A 22,979-nucleotide genomic window follows, 5' to 3' on the forward strand; every position below is an offset into this window, starting at 1 on the left:
AAAGCTATCCTATCAGACATCAGTGAGAAAATCTGCCATGCCCTGCTGAACACAGTTTAGACGTATGTTGATTTTTTTTTCACCCTCAGTACATACCATGAACTCCTACATCCTCCTTTCATTGACTTAACATTGAAACAAAGAATTAGAGAATCAGAGCCAGGGGGCAGGGTATATAAAAGAGTACTAAAATGCTTATCTAAAGTTTTCTTTGGTTAATGCACATAGTTATTGTTGATTTCATAGAGCGGTGGGTCCATTTGAACCAAATATTTCTACTGGTATGATGAATTCAGTTCAGAAATAGCTTATTTACTGCCTGTGATGTGAAAAGGGCTCTTGGGCCACAAGTGTGGGGAAGCGGAGGACGCATCTTTTAAGAGCTTCAGTCATGAAGGGAGTAAAGCAAGTGTCCCTGTGACAGGAAGTGCCCAGTGTTTTGGTTTTATTCCATTCGAAGTTGGGTTTAGCGGAGCATTCTGGTATTAGCATATATAATCGGGGAACTATTACCATGTCAAAGAATCTTTAGACAGCAGTCGTCATAAGCATCTATTATAAAATTTTCTTTTCTTTCTCAGAGAAATTCTTTAATAGCTAGCAAAAATGGTAATAATTACATATGATTTAAATGTCTATTTGCAGAATTTATATTAAAATCATTTCATGTTTAATAAATCTTTAGGAAGATGGCTGGAATGCCTGTGTATACTGTTCAGAATCTTTTATTGTCGGAAAATGGTTCGTAGTTACGGTAGATTTAACAAATGGAATAGATATTGAATGGTTTTTGGTTAAAACCCTGAGAGTAACTTATGGCTATGACTTTTGAGCCACATCTTTTTTGTACAAAAGTGATTAATTAATAAACTTTATCTAAATCTTTAGTGGCTTTAGGAATCAGAATGAAGACTAAATTAGAATTAATATTAAGTGAATTGTAAATCGCCTTTGAAAACATATGCTTATGGGTATAGTTCACATTAACTGTTAATTGTTGGTACATTATTATATTTTTAAAAAGTCTTTCATATTAACTGGGATAAGTAGTCAGCCAATAGTAGTTACTACTGTTATTCTCTTGGGTAGAGATATTCCTGATATTTGAAATACATTTGGTGACAAATGAAATATAAAATACATATTAGAATCATTAAAATAGATATGCTAAAATAGGAAAATTATTTTAGACCTGGATATTTATATTTTGTACTAATTAGAGTTATATTTCATTTTGCAAATATTTAAATGTATGGAGCTTTAGTCACCCATGGATTTTCAAAAAATGACATCAGGAAGAAGACTATGAGAAAAATTAATTTATGCAAAAGATCTCCAGATACTCATATCATTGATAGATTGACCTTTTAGTGTACATATGTTACTTATCTGTAAGTATCAATGGGTGTAATACATTACAAATACAATAGATAAATACATAGAAAATAAAATAGCACTTTTTTTTTTCAAATGCAAACTATGTTAGATTGGGGTTTGCTTCAGAATCTTATTCTGAATCTCCTTTCTGAATCTCTGATCATATCCATAGTAAAAATGATTATCTTAGTCTGGTTGGAAGTCTGTTTAACTGTTAAAATAGGGAGGAAAAACAGTCTTATTGAAAATGACTACATAGTGGGGTGCCTGCGTGACTTATAGTTGGTTAAGCGCCCGACTTTTGGTTTCGGCTCAGGTCCTGATCTCAGGGTCGTGAGATCAAGCCCTGTATCGAGCTGTGCGCTTAGGCTCAGAGTCCACTTGGGATTCCCCCTCCGCCACACCCTCCCACACTCTCTCTTTCTCTCTCTAAAATCAGTAAATGAAATCTTTTTTAAAAAGAAAAGAAAATGACTCCATAGAGCACCATTTGAGACTGGAAGTCTAAGGACAGGGTGATCTCAGTCATTTGGAATGTTGCCCTCATTGGTCCTCCACCGCTTGATGCAAGAAAGAATGTGAGTTCTGTTGTGTCTTTGGGGAATAGCCCCTCTTTTTTGCTAGCCAATTGAAAAAAATTAAAGATTAGGGTGATACCATCCTCCAGGAAAGATGATTACCCAGCAGAAAAGTTTCTGCAATGCCCAGAAACAGAAATAGTGGTTGATCGTGTCAGAATATGGCACCCATGGGGCCACCAGCTCTGCATTCCTTTGCAGCATAATTTGGTGTGTTTTGACTGAGCCCTCTTTGAGCCTGTGCTGAATAGATGGGCCCAGGAATTACATTGACACTCTTTGTATTTCCGTTATCACCCTAATGTTATACATGTATACATTGTGGGCTTTTGTCTTTCTTTTAGTGCATTAGTGCTGCCAGTGAATGATAGTGTACTTGAGTTTCCACCTTGTATTATCAAGTAGAGACTGCCGTGGATTTGCAGTTAAAATGCAGCTTCTAAGCTTTTCGTGTGTTAGTAAGATACATGTTTTCATTTATTCGGCAGAAATAGCCAAGATGATGCAGTACAGATAGAAATATTTTTAACCTTCTACAAGTGGTGCATTTGATTTTTAACTCAAGGCTGGTTCATATGATCTTGGTAAACTATAAAAAGTCTGAATTTGTGATCATGTGATGCATGTCCTAGCATTGCCATTCATTGCTTCAAGGGGAGTAGCAGGTTTCCTTATCTTTTATTCTTTCTTTCATAACTTTTCCAGTATTTTATTTGTATTTTGAGAAATTCAAGACTTTTTGTTATGCATCTGTGCATTTATCTTTAAACATTAAGCTGCCTTTCATGAAATGTTTTAAATTTCATCTTTCTTTTTAAGAAGACAATCCTGTAAGTTTAATTTGCTGAAAATGGTTGTCTCCAAAAGCATTATTTGTAAAGTTTATGGCAAGTATCCTTAGCATTCTTTGCAAGGTAAAATATGTAACTATCATGAAAAAATACTGAGGAAAGGAAATTTGCATCCTACAATCAATTCAGATTATGCAGTTTAATCCAGTAGATGTTTTGCAGGTACTGTGTGCCGGATGTCTTTCAAATGCAGTTAGTGAATGTGAAACCTACTAATTGCCCTTCTTTGAGGATCTGTTAGTAGTGTGCATACATTTTCTCAATTCTCTTCACAATATCTGGGAAAGCTGAACAGCTGGGGAAGAGATTCAGGAACAAAGCTAAAATGTATCTAAGGCTACCCCCCAGTACTACCACAGTGTGAGGAGGAGAAGTACCAGTAATACAGCTAACACTTGAGTACTTTACAGCTGGTAACTCACAACATCCCTTTGAAATAGCTGCTGCTGCTTTTATGAATGAGGACAGGAAGGCACAGAGAGGATAGATAAGTAACTTACTTGAGGCCCCCCAGTTAGCACATGGCAGTTAAGTCTGTGTACTTGACTACTAACCCATACAAAAATGTATACATAGTTATGGAAATTGCTGCCTCGTTTGCCTATTAAATTTCATGGAAAAGCGTTAGATTTTATTTGATAATTAAGACTCAATTTTATATATATTGGTGGACTGTCTGAATTGGTTGTACAAGTAAATGATGGTTAGTCTAAACCTGCTACTCTCTTTGTATAATTGGTACTTATTTCTCGTTAAGACATTTTAAACTTGATTAATCTGTTTGGGATTAATATTTCTACATTATGGTTATTATCTGTGCAGAAGGATCATTTGAGGGAAAGACTTTCCACACATAAAAGTTCTTAATATTCTTCAGGTCCATCTTTCTACTCTACTCACTATGTAAAGGGTGTTAATGTTCTTGAATAGACCTGTTTCTTTCCATAAATCATTTTATTTTAATATTTTGGACAAATTCAGGAGTTTGAAGATAACTTAACACCAAACAGAGTTAAAAGCATTTTGTTAAAGAGATCATTAAGATTGTAGACAGTAACAACCAGTTAGTTAATACAGCAGAATATATAAAGTTTACCTTTACTTTTTATGGCATAGGGAATGAAGAACTGTGTCTTGGTGTTGGATGGTGGGCCTTTTATGCCTGTAGGTGTTTGGTATTGCTCAGCATAAAATCCTCCATGAACCAGGTGCAAGGACATTAGCAGCAAAAGGGCTGTTCGTGGCAGCATGTTCTCAGATGGCTTCTGAAAAACAGAAAAGAATAATTTCTTGTTATAGACCTGTTTTATTTGTCTGATGTTGGACACATGAATTCCCTATTTTGTTAACTACCTTTTTTACCTTATCCTGTTTGTTTTTAATATATTCCATAAGCCAGAATTAGAAATTTTCATTTATATGAATATATGACTTAGTTGTTAGTGGAAACCACATTCAAACAATCAAGTAAAACTGAAGTGATTTTACTTTACAGAAACCATAACTGGATGCCTGTATTAATAATTCAAGATCTTTAACATAGTTTGAAATATCCAGTAGTTTCAAAATAAACTAAATAGGACACACTTTTACAAGTATGGTTTTATTAGGGTATCTTTTTATAGAGATTACTACGGATTAAAGTTTCTGAGTACACGTTAGTGGAAAGTCACTTTTTTTTTAAATGACAAAAAACAGTTAATTTTTCAAGGCTCATTTCCAAACAAGCTAACATGGAAGTCCACCAGAGCATCAAGTCATAGACTTACCTGGGTGCCAGGAGTTCCTGGAGGTGGTTTCTTGGCAGCTTTCTGAGCTCTCCTGTGTCCAGGTGAGCAGTGCAGAAAGTACCCTCTCCAGAGCTGTCCTGCAGTATTTATACTATTTCTCCCTTACTTCGTGAGGTTACCCTGTGTTTAAGCTCCTCCCCTGAGAGGTGGAGAGTACTAATTATAGTGGAAAGTTCTATTGGGCAGGCATACAAGATCAGGTTGGGCTCTCTTTCCTTGTTTTCTTATTGAAAAATAAACTCTTTGTCTTAAATATATATTAATAGTTTTAACCATGTACCATCTTTTTCTGAGTTTTTATTTTAGAAGTTATTACTCAAATGTTTAGGTTGGTTCATAATGGAATAATAATATGCCCTTTGTATTTTTGAAAGCACATTCTTGTTTTATTTGGTTGAAAATATTTGGTAGTATGTAAAAGTAGGAGAGGAAGTCCTTTTTGGGGGGGGGGGTGTATGGATTTGAACCATCTCTAAATTCTTCAGTTATGACATAAGGCCCTCAATGTGTCCATTAATGTTCCTAAATTTTTATGCAGATAGCTTACCCCAATTCTTACTTACTTTTGAGCTTGAGAAAAACAATTAAAATGTAGGTATGTTGTTTCATATCTTAGGGTTTTAGTGTGTAAGTCCTCAGAAGTTAATAAGAGAGATTTTAAATATGTTAATATCTACTTCGATTTTTACTTATTAAATATTTTAGTTTTCAGACAGAGGCAAGACGTCCATGAATTTGATAGTAGAGTTAGCACTATAATCACCCTGAAGGATTTGAATTCTTTATTTACAACACTACAATATGTTCAGTAAATAGCTTCAGGTTTTATTGCTTAATTTTGGATTTTACTTTAGAGTTGCAGTAGAGATGGCAAAAGCCTTAACTGATAATGTCATATCGCGTCTAATTAAATGAGATTGTTGTGTTCATTTCAGAAGAAAACAATTCCTCAAACTTTGCTTTCAGCTTTTTAAAAATATCAGTGACTTACCTTAAAATTTCCTTCAGGAATCTTGATTCAGCCCAATTAGAAACATTTTCCCCCCAAAGATAAAAGTAAACATTATCTTTGTCATTTTCAATGCTTAGAATTCTCTTTAACAAGGTTTGGAGACTTTTAAAGTCAGTTTTCAGGATCCTAAAAAATCTAATAAAAACAGGAAGTTGAGAGACCAAATTTTGTATCTTATTTAATTTCATTGTTTTGGAGCTAAATGAAATCAACTGTACAGGTGAAGTAGGTGAGAAGGAAAATTCCGTAACAGGCATAGATACAATGTTTTTAAAACCTCTGCAGAATTAAAGTAGAATGGTTACAGGACTGATTGATGAAATAATTTAGTGTTTGACCAGTAGATGAAATAAAGGTTTGTTCTTTTTCTTGTCCCCTTCTCCTCCCCTGCGTATACTTTTCTACATTTTTTTTTAGACTAAGCCTTTGTAGAAATGTAAATGGATAGTTCATCTCACTGACTGCCTTTCTCCTAACTCTCCCTTTTAAACCTTTCATTGGTTGCCATGTTTAAAAATCTGCAGTGTCCTTTATGTTTCTATATAATATTCGTAGATACATGTGAAACATGACTTTTATACCAGTTCAGATTAACAGGAGAATTCAAAAATTTATATTCTAATTATTCTTTCATCATTTGGAGAATGTCCGTGGAGCAGCTTTTGTAGTTACGATATGCGCTCTCCTGTGTCTGTAAGATACCGCAAAAGCTTGGTTAAGAGAAATGGCTGCCTTTCATCTACTTGCGGTTCATTTGGATAAGATTTTGAAAAAGTAGGTGAGGTCGCATGGATGCTCTTGAAGGCTAGGCTGTAGAATTTGGTTTTTTTGTTTTGTTTTGTTTTGAATTTGTTTGAAAAGGAATTATTACAAATACATATTCTAGTATTTTGCATGTCTATATGGATACGCACACACACACATTTATAATTGAGACTGTTGCTCTGTTAGATACCATTTGTGTGGAAGTAGAGAAGATTAATTCTCAGCTCTCCACACTGTGCACCTGTGTAGACCGTTTGTTGATCTGTGGCTACTCCAGCTATTTTCAGAGCTTCTCACCTCAAACTCTCTAGGTGTCTGTTACACAATGAAAAGGTTGGGCTAGGTTTCTAAGCTCTCCCAGCTTTAAAATTAGAGTATTCTTGTGTTTGAGGTATTTTGCTGTTCCCCATGGTGAGACAGTGGGATTGGCTCCGTTTAGTACTTATTAGAGACAAAGTCCATACCAGGTGGTCATATGCCTTCTTTTGGACATAAGTAAATACATGTGGGTATTTGTCGATCTATATTCCCCTTTAACTTGGGAAAATGTGGTGTCTTTATTGGATAAGGCTTGGACATTCAACCCGTTTTGCAGTGTACTTAATTCAGCACAGGGAATCTGACTGCCGTTTGCTTTGTTAGTCACATAGGAAGCACTGTCTTGTCCAAAACAGATTGTAGAATCAGAGTATTTGCTAGCCACACCCCACCCAATTGTGTATTTAAAACTATTTTTATGCGGGGAGTTTACTTGTAGCTGTTTGAAGTGAGTAATCTGTGGCTTTATGATGAACACCCATTCCATTTAAAACAGAAAGCCATGCTCTCTAAACTCAGTAACCTAAGTGCATTTTTATAATATCAAATATGAATGTTTTTTGCACATCTAGCATTTAGCCGCTCTAAGCCTGTCTGTTCATTTTCACTACCCAGGGTCAGTCAGTCATTCACTGAATATTTTTTGAGTACCTCTTAATGTGTCCGGCATGGAGATAAAAAGTGGGTGAATAATGTGCAGCCCGCACCCTTGCTGGGTTTGAACAGTGGTCCGCAATCATTTTTTCCCAGTCCTGCAGTCCTGAGTGACAAGACACGGTTCCTTCAGTCTTGAAGGGTCGGTGATGTAGTGGTAGTTCTGAGACTATATTGTGAAAAAGCTCTTGAGGTAATCATAACGGACTCCTAAGTTGGAATGTCCTGGTCTGATTTCATTGTTCTATTACCAGCTTGTTAATATTGGCTACAAAATTTTTTTCATTTTTGTGCATATACTTTTTAACTTCATTGTGGAAAATTTTAGTCTTATATAGAAGTAGAGATAAGTTACAGTCAGTGCCTAGGTATCCCTTGCCCAATTTAAACTAATCTCAACTCCCTACCACTCAGTTCTTCCATTCACCATGCCTCAAAATTGTGGACAAATAGGGGAGCCTGGCGGGCTCAGTCGGTTGAGCGTCTGCCTTCGGCTCAGGTCGTGATCCCGGGGTCCTGGGATCGAGCCCCATGTCAGACTCCCTGCTCAGCGGGCAGTCTGCTTCTCCTTCTCCCTCTGCCCCTCTCTCCCTGCCCCACTCATGCTCTCTCTTGCTGTGTCTCTAATTAATAAATAAAATCTTTAAAAAAAATTGTGGACAAATATATATTGTTCCAATTCACCAATGAATATTTCAGTATACTTCTCCAGAAAATGAGTCATTTTTCTCTTAAACAAAATCTTTATCATACCTAAAAAATTAACTATTTCTTAATATTATCAAATCCTTTAGTCCACGTTCAAATTTTCCCAATTATCTTAATGTATATATACACATTCATATATGCTTATGTAAGTGCATGCATATTTACACATAAACATATGTAGAGATAAACCCATATATGTATAGTGTGTGCATATGTGTATATATATACACACACATATATATTTATGTGTGTTTATTGATTGGTTTACTGTTTATTCAAATTAGGTTCATGAATTGTCCGAATTTACATGTTCCTGTTAATGTTGTTTTCTCTCCATGTTTCTTTATTTCCTTTGCAGTTTATTTGTTGTAAAACTGGGTCATCTGTTCTGTACAATTTCCCACAATTCGGATTTTGTTGTCACTTAAATTACTTTTCTGTACCTTATATTTCTTGTAGATTGGTAGTTAGATCTAGAGGTTTGATATCCTTCAGGTTTGAGATACACACACAAATGCTTTTTCAGCAAGTGCACTTTATAGACCACGGTATGTGGTATGTTTCAATCAGGAGGCCCTTCATTGCTGGTTGTCTCTTGTTTTGTGGTGTTGACAGCCATTGATTATTATCTAGATTCATTATTTCATTGGAGGTTACAAGATGGTAGTATTTGAATTCTATGATTCTTCCTGTGTTTATTAGCTAGAATACTTCCATAAAGAAAACACTCCTTCATTAACTACGTGATTACCTCAAAGTACATGGAAAAAAACAGGAGAAATGCCTTTATCACTGTGCAACCTAATAAACTTATTTTCCTAGCATCTTCCAGAGGTGAGCCCGTGAGGTGTTTGAGAATCATTCTAAACTCACGGATTTAAACATATTTTATGTGTTTAAAATCCATGGCAGCTATTATTATTGCTCAGATTTTTTCCCTGTCTTTGGTCAGCAATGTACTGACCAATATACTATACTAAAATTCCCAATTCTCATGACAGTAACAGAGTTACTCATTTGCTTTGTTCCATAACACTCACAATTTCTCAGTAACAATACCAACATTCACACCACAAAATTGAAAATAGTTTAAAATTATTTTTGCAGTTCTTTTAGTATTTCTACTAGAGCTATATAGTCAAATTACCGTGCTTTCGAGTCAAAACAGCTCATAATGCTGCCCACTCAATTCACTGTTAGGTATTTGTTTCATCTTGCTTTCAATTTTTAGAAACATTCTTTTTTAAATTTAATTTTGTTTTATACTTTCCTAAAATACTCATGTTTCCAATGGTATGCTGGTAAGTGTTTGACGACTGGCTTGGGGGTTCGGGAGCTATGTTTGCTGATATCCATGATGTAATTCCTTCCACCGTGGCCAATTTCAGGCCACCAAGGTAAAGACAGGTGACTCACAAAATACCTGAACATTTATCAAGAGCCAGTACAAGCCAGGTTCAGCTTATATTGCATGTTTCTCAAGTCAAATTTATAAAACTAGGAATATTCAGAGAAGCCTGGCTTCTATTACTAACCTGTCCACCCTGTTTCACCCTCCTTCTATAACCTTTTTTAAAACTCTTCTTTGGTTTATACTTTTATAATTTTTTAAAACAGATACTCATTCATATCCCCTTCTGACTTCTTAGATAAATGGCATCACAAAATACATACTGTGTGCCACCTTTTTTTATGTAGTAGTTTGTCTTGCAGATCATTGTGTAGCATTCTGTAAAGATGGTCCACATCTCCTTTTTCCAGCTGCATAGTACTCCACTGTGTGACCGTACTGTGGTTTCACACACGTTTCCCTGTGACGGACATATGTGTTATTTCCTCTCTCTTGCCATTACAAATATTTCTACAGTGGATTGCTTTGTATGTGTGTATTTTTTGGCTGGAATATCTTCAGGAGAGATTTTTAGAACTGGGAATCATAGGTCAAAAGGTAAATGCATATGTAATTTTGTTATGTGTCATCACACTCCCCTCTATAGGTCTTGTATCATTTCACTTTTCCACTGGCAAAATATGAGTGTCTGTTTCCTTATAGCCTCACCAACAGGATAGGTTGTTTAGATTTTGTTGCATTTCTAGATTTTTGCCCATTTTACAGGGGAAAACTGGAATCTTGGTCTAGTGGTGATTTTGATTCTTCTTACGAAGCACATGCTTCAGCATCTTTTCGTGTAGTTAAGACCATCCTTCTAGCTCACGTTTCCTGAAGTGCTCTCTGTCTTAGGAATATAAACCTCTTTTCTGTGATGGAGTTCACACATATTCTTCCCAGGTTGTCATTTGTCTTTTTTGCTTATGAGCAGGGTTTTTTTTTTTTTTTTTTTAACATTCGAAATTTTCTTTTAAGATCTATACACTTTTGTTTCAGAATAGTATTTTCTTTCATAGACTCGGAGCTGTGAGGAACATGAGAGGTCATCTAGATCAATCATCTCCTTCTTCAGATGAGGAAACGGACTCCTGTGTTATGAATGTCTCCTTCCCTAATGTTGAATTGAGTTAAATTTCTGAAGTGAAGAGCTGTTGACGAGAGAGCCCATTGAAAGAAAATGCCACCGACTAAGCTAATACGTTCATGTCCTTACCCAAGGAGGATACTGATTTTCCTGTCTCCCTAATCCTTCAGTCTTTCAGCAGTAGAAACAAGAAAGGTGCCCAGAAGCGTAGTTTAGGGCACTGGGAGACCCACAGTGTCTGCCACCACCTCACGGTGCCTCATTCCTCTTGAAAAGAATGTAGAAGAACATTCGTAGGTGCTGTTACGGTGCCCAGGAGCTGAAAATGGTCTATTTGTGTAAGTAGTCTAATGTGGCTTAGTGGTTAGATACCTGCTACAGGCTTGAAAGAGAGATTCATGTAATAAAAACAGGTGTTTATGAAACCCCTGAAACTTCAGGCCAGGTCAAGAAAAACTGAGTCATTTAAGGAGTTTAAACCAGGGCTTTATATTCTATTTTCTATTAACATAAATTGCTACAGTTCTTAAAGAACTCATAGTTCTGTGCCACAGGCGCTTTAATGACATCACCATCTTTCCATAGTAACCTGCTGAGTTAAAAATATAGAGTTTTGTGGCCCCTCGACCTCCAATCTTGGCCACCCAAGAGGCTGTCAGCTATTCAAACATGTGCCTACTCTGTTGACAAGTTCAGCTTTCACGTGCACTGTCTCCTAAGTTAGAAGGAGAAATTAGAAGTGTAAGTGTCGAACATTACTGTTTTAATCGGGCAAGACACTTTCTATCTGAATCTTTTTACTCCCCTGCTTTTTATCTACTTTGAACAGCTCCACAGTCACCAGGTACCTGTGGGTACAAAGCAAGGCGTTTGCGCGTGGCAGCATGCAACCGTCAAGAACCCCACGCCCAAGGCTGTTGCTCGGGCCGCTCTTTAACGGACTCATAGTAACAGTTGAAATACATTCCAGAGTTTTCAGTTTCAGTAATGCTGGGCCCTACTCTACGTAGCCTCTGAGCAAACATCTTTGTTACCTGCCTGACAGACCTCTGCCCCTAACTGTGAGCTGATGCTAAGGGACTTCTCTTCCTGCCATCTCTGGCCCACCAGTTACGCTGGCCAGGTCCCCTGGCCTCCTCACACCTGGTTTCCTCATCAGTGAAAGCCCTAACATCTGCTTACCTGCTTTCAGATATTTTTTTTTTTTAAAGATTGGACTTATTTGAGAGAGAGAGAGCACACAGGAGAGAGTGTGAGCAGGGGAGAAGGGCAGAGGCAGAGGGAGAAGCAGACTCCCTGTTGATCATGACCTGAGCCAAAGGCACACTCTTAACCGACTGAGCCACCCAGGTGCCCTGTGGCTTTCAGATTTTAAAGGTAATCACTATTTAGAGAAGATGTAGGAAATAGAAAAGAAAATTTGTACACCAGAGAGATATAATGACTGTTATTAGTGGTTTTTCCCCCAGTGACCTTTCTAGTGCTAAAATTATATCATTTGTCTTTGATCACCTAAGAGTCAAGATAACTCTTGCCACTTCTGCTGGACAGTAAGTCTGAAATGTAGATGTGCTGCAGTCCTGTCCTGTTTTCTGTTATTATTATTGGTTAGGAAACTTGGAAGGTGAGATAAGATCTATGTGAAGTGGAGAAACAGGGCCTGGGAATGCTCGGTAAATATGGATGATGATGTCAAAGAAGTAAATATCTCTGATGTTATACTTGATTCCCTCAATAGCGTCAGTCTTCTCAAAGGTTTGCCAGACTATTTTTGAGCCTCTGCTGTGTGCCAGTTGCTAGGTTAGATGCTGCTAGCTGCCACTGGTGCTCTTAATCATGGGGGAGACAGATAGCAAATACAGCCTCTTACGGCCTTTGCTTTGGCTTCTTTTAGAATCTAGAATTCATGGGGCTCCTGGGTGTGTCAGTGGGTTAAGCATCTGCCTTCAGCTTGGGTCGTGATCCCAGGGTCCTGGGATCGAGCCCCGTGTCGGGCTCTCTGCTCAGTGGGCAGTCTGCTTCTCCCTCTCCCTCTGCCTGCCGCTCTGCCTGCTTGTGTGTGCACTGTTCTCTCTCTGTCAAAATGAATAAATAAAATCTTTAAAAAAATAAATAAAATTTTTAAAAAAGAATCTAGAATTCACAGGTTCTGGCGTGAAAGGAAATCCAGGTTCTCATCATCAAGCAGTGTTCTCTCGTCATACTTCATGCTCATTTCGGAATGTAGCTCCAGGACTATGGGTCACTTATCATTGAAACTCCACTCTGTGCCGGTAGTGCCTGGTACAAAGCAGGAACTTCGTAAATATTTGTTGAATGAAGGGACTGAGAGCTTTAGGACACCAGATTTCAATATTTATGGAGTGTGGGCATTTTGCCTCGCACTTGCGGGCACCCAGAGGTGGGGCCTTTTGCACAGTGCTAGTTTGGGTCTGGGTCTTTTCAGTCCATGTCCTACCTTAAAATAACTCTGAATTCTTGCAAGAGGTCCCAGTATGAACCACTGCTTCCCAAAACAGCTTGCACAAAAGATGGTAACTGTGGCTGCTGTTCTGTCCAGTGATTCTGTCCAATTCAGTTAGAATTTCGGAGTTAGATTTTCCAAAGACAGTGTTTCTCAGGGTAACCATGACAGGGGTATAGAGTTAAGGGAGGGGTCCAAGACGGGCTGAGATGGAGAGAGAGAAAAAGGAGAGGAGCCTGGACTCTGGCGAACTTAAAGGGATTTCTTTAAATGTCTCAGAGCCTGAATATTAACAGTTTCAGAGCAACTTTCTATATATGCCTGTGCTTCATTTTCAACATTTCCTCACTCATCCATACCCCATCTACTTGTGGCTACATCAATTCATTCAGCTTCTCGATGTATTAGACATATATTCTATGACAGGAAGTAAAAATAGCCTCATAGCCTCCAGACAGCATTTATTGATTCTTTCCCTTCTCAAAAACTACCTGTTAGCACCTCGTCTTTTGGATGAAAATACATGACCTTTACGGGGGGGAAATGTTATTATTTGGAAAGAGAGTACTAGATGACATTTTAGATAGAACAAAAGAGTTTATAAAATGAAAAATTTGAGAATCACACTCAGCACCACTAAAAACTGAATTTTAGGGCTGCAGGAGACACTAATCTCAAGTTAAGTACCAGAAACTGATATTTAAATTTTGTTCATAGCAGGTTTAAACCTCCCCCCCCCTCTTTTAGCAACTTCATGTAAGTCCTGTAGAGGGCAACAAGAGAGCTATGGGTTATACCTGTTACTTACAAAAGTATATTTGGGCAGAGTTAACGTTTTCCTATTAAAATCTTATGCAATAGGTCATCTGATTACTTAATGAACAGTGGAACTTCTATTACCAAAAAGTATTTTTCACAAATTGTAGTGACTATACTTCAATTCAGTTGAAAAAAAGTTTTTTAGCTTTGCTTCACATGCTGCTCTAACTTGTGGATCAACATACTCATTCCTGGTCGTGGTTTTACAAATATTCTCATTTACGAAACCAAGATATCTTTTATAAAATGGACGTGTGCAATACATACAAGTTTGGATGCAAAGCCAGATGCCTTTTAGCGTTGTGAAATCTGTCCGGGAATGTCTAGCTGAATAGCTAACATTTCTTAAGCTCGCCATGTGCTAGGTACAATTCACCTTTATTTATTCCCTTGTAGCAGCCCATGGGATAGGTACTATTATTATCCCCATCTTTAGACATGAAAAATTGAGGCCCAGAGAAGGTAAGCATCCTAGCCAGGATCACAGGGTAGGTAATGGTGGAGTTACGGTTTTCTGTGGATCTATCTTAAGGATTTATGAAGAATCCAGTGTAATTCTGCATATATGACTTTAATTCAGAACTACCGTGTGGGCTGCTCTTTGTCAAAAATTTGTGTGCAAGTGCAATTCCACTGCACTTGCTTTCTAGATCATCATCTCAGATTGGTGGAAACTGTTTTTCATTAATTCAGCTTAATTCAGATTTTGCTAATTAAAAAAGAAACTTCAGTTAGCGCTGATGGTGCTTATTCTGAAGAAATGTCAATATGCTTCATTCGTAGCACATCATGGCCTTTTACAATGACTGAAAGGGAGGGTGGGTTTACCAAAAAATTCACAGTGTTTTGGGAGACATTCCACTTCTTACTAATATTTTAATCCTAACAGTGGATAAACCATAGTAAAAGTTAAGAGATTGTTTGTTCTGGAAAAAGAGATCCCATTTAAGAAACCTTAATGTGGCTTTCTCAACTTCGGAGAGTTTGATGATTTGGGGAGGTAAAAAAAGCTTTTTATGAACTGATTTATAATTTGAATTCTCTTGCTAGTATATCTTAGTGACCTTTGACCTACTTTTTCAAAAGCTAGTATTTCTTTAGGATCAAAATAACTGGACTTTGAGCTTATGATTAATTCCTATGTTTAATTCACTTCTGCCCTTCAAATGGAAAATCTGGCAACAGAAACCTTACATACATTTAAAATTTAGTATTATCCTGTTTTGAACTAGAACTAGAACACAATCAAAGAATCTTTTTCCCTCCAAATTTAGGTAAGTTCAATATTGTGTGTAATATAGAAAGTTGTGTTCCAGTGTAAAGTTTCATTAGTATAACACCACTTCTTAACTTTGAGTTCATAGCCGTTTCATTAATTAGAATTAGTTTTTAGACATAATTTCTAAGTGGAGTTGATCAGGTGGAATTAGAATCTATATTGGATTTTGCAAAACGTGGCACTGACTTACAAATGCTAATGAGATACATCTAGAATTTCAATTTTGGATCCTCATATTCTTACAGAATTTTATAATTAGCACAAGTTAAAAATGACAGAGGATTGTCTTTTTTAATATTTTATTTGTTTGAGAGAGAGAGAATGTCGGGGGGTGGGCAAAGGGAGAGGGAGAGAGAGAATCTCAAGCAGACTCTTCACTGAGCGTGGAGCCTGACATGGGGCTTGATCTCATGATCCTGAGATCATGACCTGAGCCAAAACCAAGATTTAGAGGCTTAATCGACTAAGCCACCAGGGTGCCACAGGATTTTTCTTAATTACAACTATGATGTTAAAAGAATAAGAACAGATACTTAGATATTTTCCATTTTGCCTCCAGTCCTGCTTTTGGTTTCATTTCCCCTAAACCATAGTTTCTCACATTGGTAAATACTAGTTTATAATTGCTTTTTTAATTTTGCAACCAGTAGGATTTATGTAATTGCAGCCAAGAAAAGCTTAAAAGCTTAATTTAGGAAAAGGCATATTGATCATATATGACAGATAAAATAATGCATTACAAAAGATAGTTTTGTGCTTCTAGTATATAGCACAACTATAAATGCAGATACAATGAGAAAAGAATTATTATTTTTTAAAGATTTTATTTATTCAACAGAGAGAGAGACAGCCAGCGAGAGAGGGAACACAAGCAGGGGGAGTGGGAGAGGAAGAAGCAGGCTCCCAGCAGAAGAGCCCGACGTGGGGCTCGATCCCAGAACTCTGGGATCACGCCCTGAGCCGAAGGCAGATGCTTAATGACAGAGCCACCCAGGCACCCCAAGAAAAGAATTATTTGACAAGGAATTCTAGTAGGAGAATTTAGGAGGGAAACTGAAGAGTTTTGTTGCCTGGGAAATAACTGACCTTACTTATTACCAAATGCGGGTTTTGGGGGGTGAAAGCTCTCATTCTGTTAACTGTAACAGTTTGTGGGTAATTAACTTAAAGGCTCAAAAGTCTGTGTTATTTGGTGCAAATGTTGGTTAAACTTGTGTAGATTTTAGGTAATAAAATTATTATGTTTAGGAGCACCTGGGTGTCTCAGTCAGATAAGCATTATTGATACTTGATTTTGGCTCTTGATTTTGGCTCAGGTTATGACCTCAGGGTCGTGGGATCAAGCCCTGTGGGGTTCCTTGCTCAGTGGAGAGTTTGCTTGAGATTCTCTCCCTCTCCCTCTGCCCCTCCCCTGGCTCTTGCCCATGCACCCACCCTCTCTAAAATAAATTGTAAAAAATTGAAATTCAAAAAAATAATAACAAAATAAAATTATTATGCTTAAATGATTCTATTTAAAATCTGATTTCACAATAATATTGAAAAATATTGTATTTGAAAGCCATCTATTCTTAGATCTTATTTTACCCTTAATATTGATACAAAAATTCGTGAATATTTTAATGCCTGTTATATGCTACAGTGTAGCAGTACTGGACTGCTTTTAAAATACACTCTATTTTTAAAAATAATTCATTGAGACCAAGTTAATTATTTATATTACTCTTTTCCCAACTTTCCAGTGGGACTTCAAGCTATTGTATATTCAAGAAAAGGCTTGGCGTCTCTGTAAAAGATGGTGGAGAAAAATTTTGCTTTTGATGACTTTCCTTTCTCTAATAAAAGTAGATGATCGTCCCTTTTATAGAATTTGCAATTCTAAGGTTACTTGTAAAGGTTCTGTATAAATCACTAACAGAAGTTTATGTTCAACATTTGAAATCAAGTAAAAGGTGTATTTCTTCTTGTGTAATAATAACTAGCATCACGTTTTCTGGATTGGAGTCCTAATTATTTCAGTAAGTGATTTTTCTGAGAAAAACACTGCAAATGTGAGATGTTTCTAGTCCAGAAAATGTATAGGAATTACTTCTTCAGGAAAAATTTCAAATTACTTGGATGAAAACTCAAAAAAGATTTATTACCTATTATTTTCATTTAATAGCTGATTTGTAGTACATGATACAAGTGGCATTCATGCTAGGATATTATTCCATTTTACTTTGACATTTGAACAACTTTTCGTGGGGGCTAAATGGATACTGTTTCTAAAATATGAAACTAATATTCACAGGTGTTCTCATTTATTTTTAGAATTTGTGGGACCAATTTTAGTTATTTAAGTTTAAAAGACAAGAATATTACAAACTCCGTTTTATTAACACCATTTTTGGTTTTTTTAACCTTAAAAGACGTTACCTGGCATATTCTTAGAAGAAAGTAGGGGTTGCATTGAGTTGAAAAAAAACATTTTTTTGATACCATAAAAACCAAAAACCACGTGCAACCTAATTTGGCTACTAAAAAAGCATCTCCTTAGTTTCAAGTTTCATGTTTTATATTTATTGATATGTTTTATATATTGTCAATGCCAGTTTTATTCAAACTCATTTTTCACCCTTAAAATGTTAAATGAGCTTGTAACTTGCTTCTGATAATTTTGTTGAAATTTGTTGGAATCTGAAAATAAACATGTACAGGAACAGGAGATCCTTTGATTATAGTGTGCAGTAAAAATCAAGCTTTGTACTTAGAGTGAAGAAATGTCTTTAGTGACCTAGGCATCTTGATAGAATGGTAGTTCAAAGAGGTTCATGGAGTGGCTTGGAGTTCAGCAGGAAGGAATCAGAAATAAAGTTATAGTGTTCTTCCACCCTTGAAAATTAGAACTTGACACTGCTTTTCTCATTTCTTCTCATTTCTTACTGCCTTCAGACGGCAAAAGATTAAAACTCCTATATTTACCAGCTCTAAAGGAGATTTTTCTTGTTGTGAAGGCCTTTGTTTTGTAAGCTCCAGAGTCTTCATACAAGTCAGTCTGAATACATGGGAATCAAGCAAATGCCCCCCAATATCTGGATTAACTGTTCTCTGTGTACTAGGGTGGTAAAATTTGGTGAATGAAAACATAGATGTTATGATTTATATTTTATTTGGAAAAGGCTATGGTTTTGTCATACACATTTTGCTATTACTGTGAAATTCCTGGAGACAGGATTTTATTCTTTTATTTATTTATTTATTTATTTATTTATTTATTTATTTATTTTAAAGATTTTTTTATTTATTTATGAGATAGAGACAGCCAGCGAGAGAGGGAACACAAGCAGGGGTAATGGGAGAAGGATTTTATTCTTTTAAATAATTTTTAGGACTAATAACAAAATACCTGATACTTACTCATATTAAATTTGTCTCTGTCATGGATAATACTTTTTTTTTTTTTTTAAAGATCTTATTTATTTATTTGACAGAGATAGAGACAGCCAGCGAGAGAGGGAACACAAGCAGGGGGAATGCGAGAGGAAGAAGCAGGCTCATAGCGGAGGAGCCCGATGTGGGGCTCGATCCCACAACACCGGGATCACGCCCTGAGCCGAAGGCAGACGCCCAACCGCCGTGCCACCCAGGTGCCCCCATGGATAATACTTGAAAGAGTTTTCACCAATATAGATAACGTCAGAAGGAACAGTTGTGTTACATTTTCCCACATTCTTATTTTCACTCTTTGGTTCAGAATGAATTAGTTCTACTACTTACAGATTGTTTTTCCCTATGAAAACTGCCAACAAGTCACGCTATCTTTGTTTAGCCATAGTTAAGGAAAGGGAATGTGCCATTTTGTTATTGCTATAAATTCGGCTATAAATTTGCTGTGCTGCATATTTGGATATCTGATTATATATATTTTTTAAAGACAAGTTGATCATTTTATGGATAAGCCTAGGAAATAAATTATTTACTGAAAAAATGCATTTTATTATAATCAAGAAAGATTATTAAATGCCATTAATTACAACATGGCTGAATTTCTAATAGTGTTTGGTCATGATGTGTTTTATGTATTAGATTTTAATCTATAACAATTAGTAAGATATTTCTTAAACTATAAAAATGTAGATGTGAATGGAATGTCTTAATCCTTATAATTTGAGAAAACATTAGAGATTAGGACCTTTTCTTTATGATTTTTCACGTAATGCCAAATAAATACAGTCATTGACCTTTTTTTTTTTTTTTTTTTGTAATGAGGATATCCAGAGCTCATTTATTACTGGCCGTTTTGGACTTGGGTATTTGGATTTCTAGAGCTTTATATAATTGGAATCTCTTTTCATAACAAAAAATACGAAAGCAAACCCTTATTCTTGCTACGATGTTGAAATGTTAAAAGTTGAGAGCACCCACTTGGATTCACATATAGAGCTGCTAAATACGTTTATTGAACTTGTTTTTCCTAGTTTTCTGTATTACTTTAAAAATAAGATTCTAAGTTTAGAACTTAAGTATTTGGGTATATTTAATTTAAGTAAACCTTGATTTCCAATAAACTAGTAAATGGACTCTTAGAGTTTATTTGTAATTCACACCAGACTTTGGGACAGCTATTTCTTAGACTTCACGACAGTAATATAATCTTTAAGGGGACTGGCTGTGATAACAGGAAGTAAACCATGCATGGTGAGCCAGTGGCATTTGTCCCTGATGACTTTGAGTTAGTTCACCATATGCCAGCCACAAATATGTATGATAGGAGAATGAGACCTCTGTTTGGCATGTAGTTCACAATGAGATTTCTTAAACAAGGGATCGTAGACTGACAGTGCTGACTGTTCTCTGCAAAACTTGGTTCAGAGTTACTGGATTTATTTCAAAATGTGCTGGTTGCCAGCGGTGGAGACAAAACCTGTGGGAAAGGATTTGGTTAGTGGATGATGTTGAAATACTGTGAGGGAATGAATGAAGTAATCATAGATTTGGTTCGTGCTTCAGACTGACAACATGAGAAGTGGCATGCCTTTCAGATCTAATGCATGAGTAAAGTTATGGGCATAAAAGCTTCCCTTGGGTTTAAAGCATTAGAATAGACTGGAAGCTTCTTGAGGATCTCCTCCCTCTACAAAGAGTGTTGTTTTGTAACAGAGGACAGTTGGTAACTGCTTACTATTAAATATCTCCAAATGAATTTGTTTTGAAAGATGAAATGTGATGAAATGAATTGGCAACAAAATATTTGGATTATGTACATAAGATTGGAGTTCAATCACTCTTCATTGTAAAATTCTATAAAAAATTAAACAATAACAAATTACTGTTGAAAAAGGAAGAGTGATTTTCAAAATGCAAAGTGTTCTCTTCTTTATTATCTCTTAGTAGAGAGATTGGTTAGATCATTACTTCAGGATAAATTCACAAGCTTCCCACTCACTTGAGGTAGTAAATTGGATCCTATGTTATTTTATTAGAGATCCTGGTCACTATTATCTTATTATTTTCTCTTCATCGCCAGTATTTATGTATTTACCATGTTATAATCTACTCTTTTTTTCAAGTTTTTATTTAAATTCTAGTTAGTTAACATATAAGGTAAAATTGATTTCAGGTGTAGAATTGGGTGATTCATCACTTACAGATAACATTGTGCATCACAAGTACCCTCCTAATACCCATCACCCATGTAGCCCATCCCCCACCCACCACCCCTCCGGCAACTCTCAGTTTGTTCTCTGTAGTTAAGAGTCTCTTATAGTTTGCTTCCCACCTCTCTCCTTTTTTTCCCCTTCCATATATTCATCTGTTTTGTTTCTCAAATTCCACATATGAGTGAAATCATATGGTATTTGTCTTTCTCTGACTGACTTATTTCACTTAGCATAAGATACTCTAGCTCTAACCATGTTGGTGCAAATGGCAAAATTTCATTTTTTTGATGGCTGGGTAGTATTCCATTGAATATATACACCACATCTTCTTTATCCATTCATCAGTCCATGTTATAATTTTCTACTCTTACTATTTCAGAGCTTTCTTTTAGGTGTTGCCAATGTTCTAAAAATCAGATTTGTCTTTTCTATCCAATAAAATGTGAAAATGGATTGTTTCGTTTTTTCTGTAACTTTTTATTTTTAGGTGTTAGCTGTCCATCTTAATATTTAGGGTATGATTCAGTACTTGTGTAGCTGAGTCGAAAATTATATTTGTAAAGTAATCAAATAGAGTTTTTGGTACCTTCTCACCTTCTTCTAACATTATGCAATAATATTTAGGAGCAGTAAACACTTGCCCAGAATTTTGTGTCTGGTAATTATTTTAATTTTAGTATATAGTCTAGCTTTCTAGCAGAGCACTGAACCGGGAAAAGTCTTCCCCTGTTTATTTCCAGAGAGTCACATGGACGTGGAGAGAAGTCCTCCACCTTCTAATTCCACACAGGTACCAGGCACGTGTCGCACAGCCCACTTGTTGACTATGGTCACAGTTAGTACTGATTAGAAGAACTTCCATACTTTGTGTAGTGGGCAGAATTTGAGGCAGGGAGAGTCCCTAGGATATAATAAAGGAATGTAGATATTCAGACATTTGAGTCCAGCTTATCTTTAGGAGGGAATCAAGCCAATAAAGAGTTATGCAGGCTGCACAAAAACTTTGGCTTTGTACCTTTTGAATATGTGGCATCAACCTGTGATGTTAAATAGCTTTCTACATGGACTTGGTCATACTTTGACTTCTCAATTTCAAATAAAGGGGGGAAGGGGAATTTCTCTGAAGCTACGTGGCTTAAGTAAATAATTGGGAGTTGCTTCACTCAAAATGGGGGAAAGAAATCCCTCTGTGTTAAAGCCAGGAAAATTCTCACTTGGCCACTTGGAAACTTCCTCCTTAAAGGAAGTGTGTGCCAAGGGTGAGGAGAAGGATAAGTGAATTAACAAGTAACATTTAAAGCTAGAATAATATTTCTTTCATCTGTATCTTATAGTTTCCTATAATTATGACACAACGTATTTCTTAAGCTTCTTGAATTTTCTATGAATTCTTTTTGGTCTACATTGTTTAAAAGTCAGTATTAAAATTGACTAGAAGGTCCAGAAATGGATACAAAGGCATTGGGAAATTTAGTATTTGATAAAGATAGCATTTTAGGCAGTGGAAATGGATTACTCATGGATAGTCACCTGAGAAAATAAAGTTGCGCCCTAACCTCATACCTAACACCAAAATAAGTTCCACAGAAATCAAAGATCTGAGCATTAAAAAAAAAGAAGAAGATGGGGCGCCTGGGTGGCACAGCGGTTGGGCGCCTGCCTTCGGCTCAGGGCGTGATCCCGGCGTTATGGGATCGAGCCCCACATCAGGCTCCTCTGCTACGAGCCTGCTTCTTCCTCTCCCACTCCCCCTGGCTTGTGTTCCCTCTCTCGCTGGCTGTCTCTATCTCTGTCGAATAAATAAATAAATAAAATCTTTAAAAAAAAAAAAGAAGAAGAAGAAGAAGAAGAAGAAGAAGAAAATTGCCATCAGAAAATGTGAGAGAAATATATACTTGTTTAATCCTGGAGTCAGGAAGCCTTTCTAAGTATGACCCCAAACCCAGAAACCGTAGAAGAAAAGATGTACAAATCTGATAACATTAAAAAAACATTCTGTATATGAAGAAAAATAATAGGCAAAATTAAAGACAAATGAAAAACCAGGGGAAAAATTTTCAACTCATGTAATGGATAAGGTACTAATAGTCTTAATAAATAAAAGAGTTTCTTTAAAAATGTATTAAAAACAAAGCAACCCAGTTGAATAGTGGACGAAGGAGTTAAAACAGTTAACAGGAAAGGATTATAAATTAATGACTTTAAGCTTATGCAAAGACGTGCATTCTCAGTCATGATAAGAAATTGC

General features: G+C 36.3%; 2 protein-coding genes across 4 annotated transcripts in view; one reads left to right on the forward strand and one right to left on the reverse strand.

The window, feature by feature from the left end:
- The window catches only part of NT5DC1 (5'-nucleotidase domain containing 1), a 145,171-nt gene that overhangs the window by 19,220 nt on the left and 102,972 nt on the right, over positions 1 to 22,979 (forward strand). The window lies entirely within an intron of this gene.
- The window catches only part of COL10A1 (collagen type X alpha 1 chain), a 38,484-nt gene that overhangs the window by 2,271 nt on the left and 13,234 nt on the right, over positions 1 to 22,979 (reverse strand). The window contains exons 1-2 of one of the 2 annotated variants that reach the window (XM_034669018.1): positions 4,576 to 4,636; positions 3,903 to 4,071 (exon numbers count right to left, since the gene is read on the reverse strand). In XM_034669018.1, coding sequence (XP_034524909.1) covers positions 3,903 to 4,056 — 154 coding nt within the window. In that variant the 5' untranslated portion in view covers positions 4,057 to 4,071; positions 4,576 to 4,636. Of the gene's footprint in view, positions 1 to 3,902; positions 4,072 to 4,575; positions 4,637 to 22,979 lie in introns of those variants that run through there. The other variant, XM_002928640.4, reaches the window with a different exon arrangement.

This window comes from Ailuropoda melanoleuca, chromosome 10 (genome assembly GCF_002007445.2).
Source record: "Ailuropoda melanoleuca isolate Jingjing chromosome 10, ASM200744v2, whole genome shotgun sequence".
Taxonomy (NCBI): domain Eukaryota; kingdom Metazoa; phylum Chordata; class Mammalia; order Carnivora; family Ursidae; genus Ailuropoda; species Ailuropoda melanoleuca.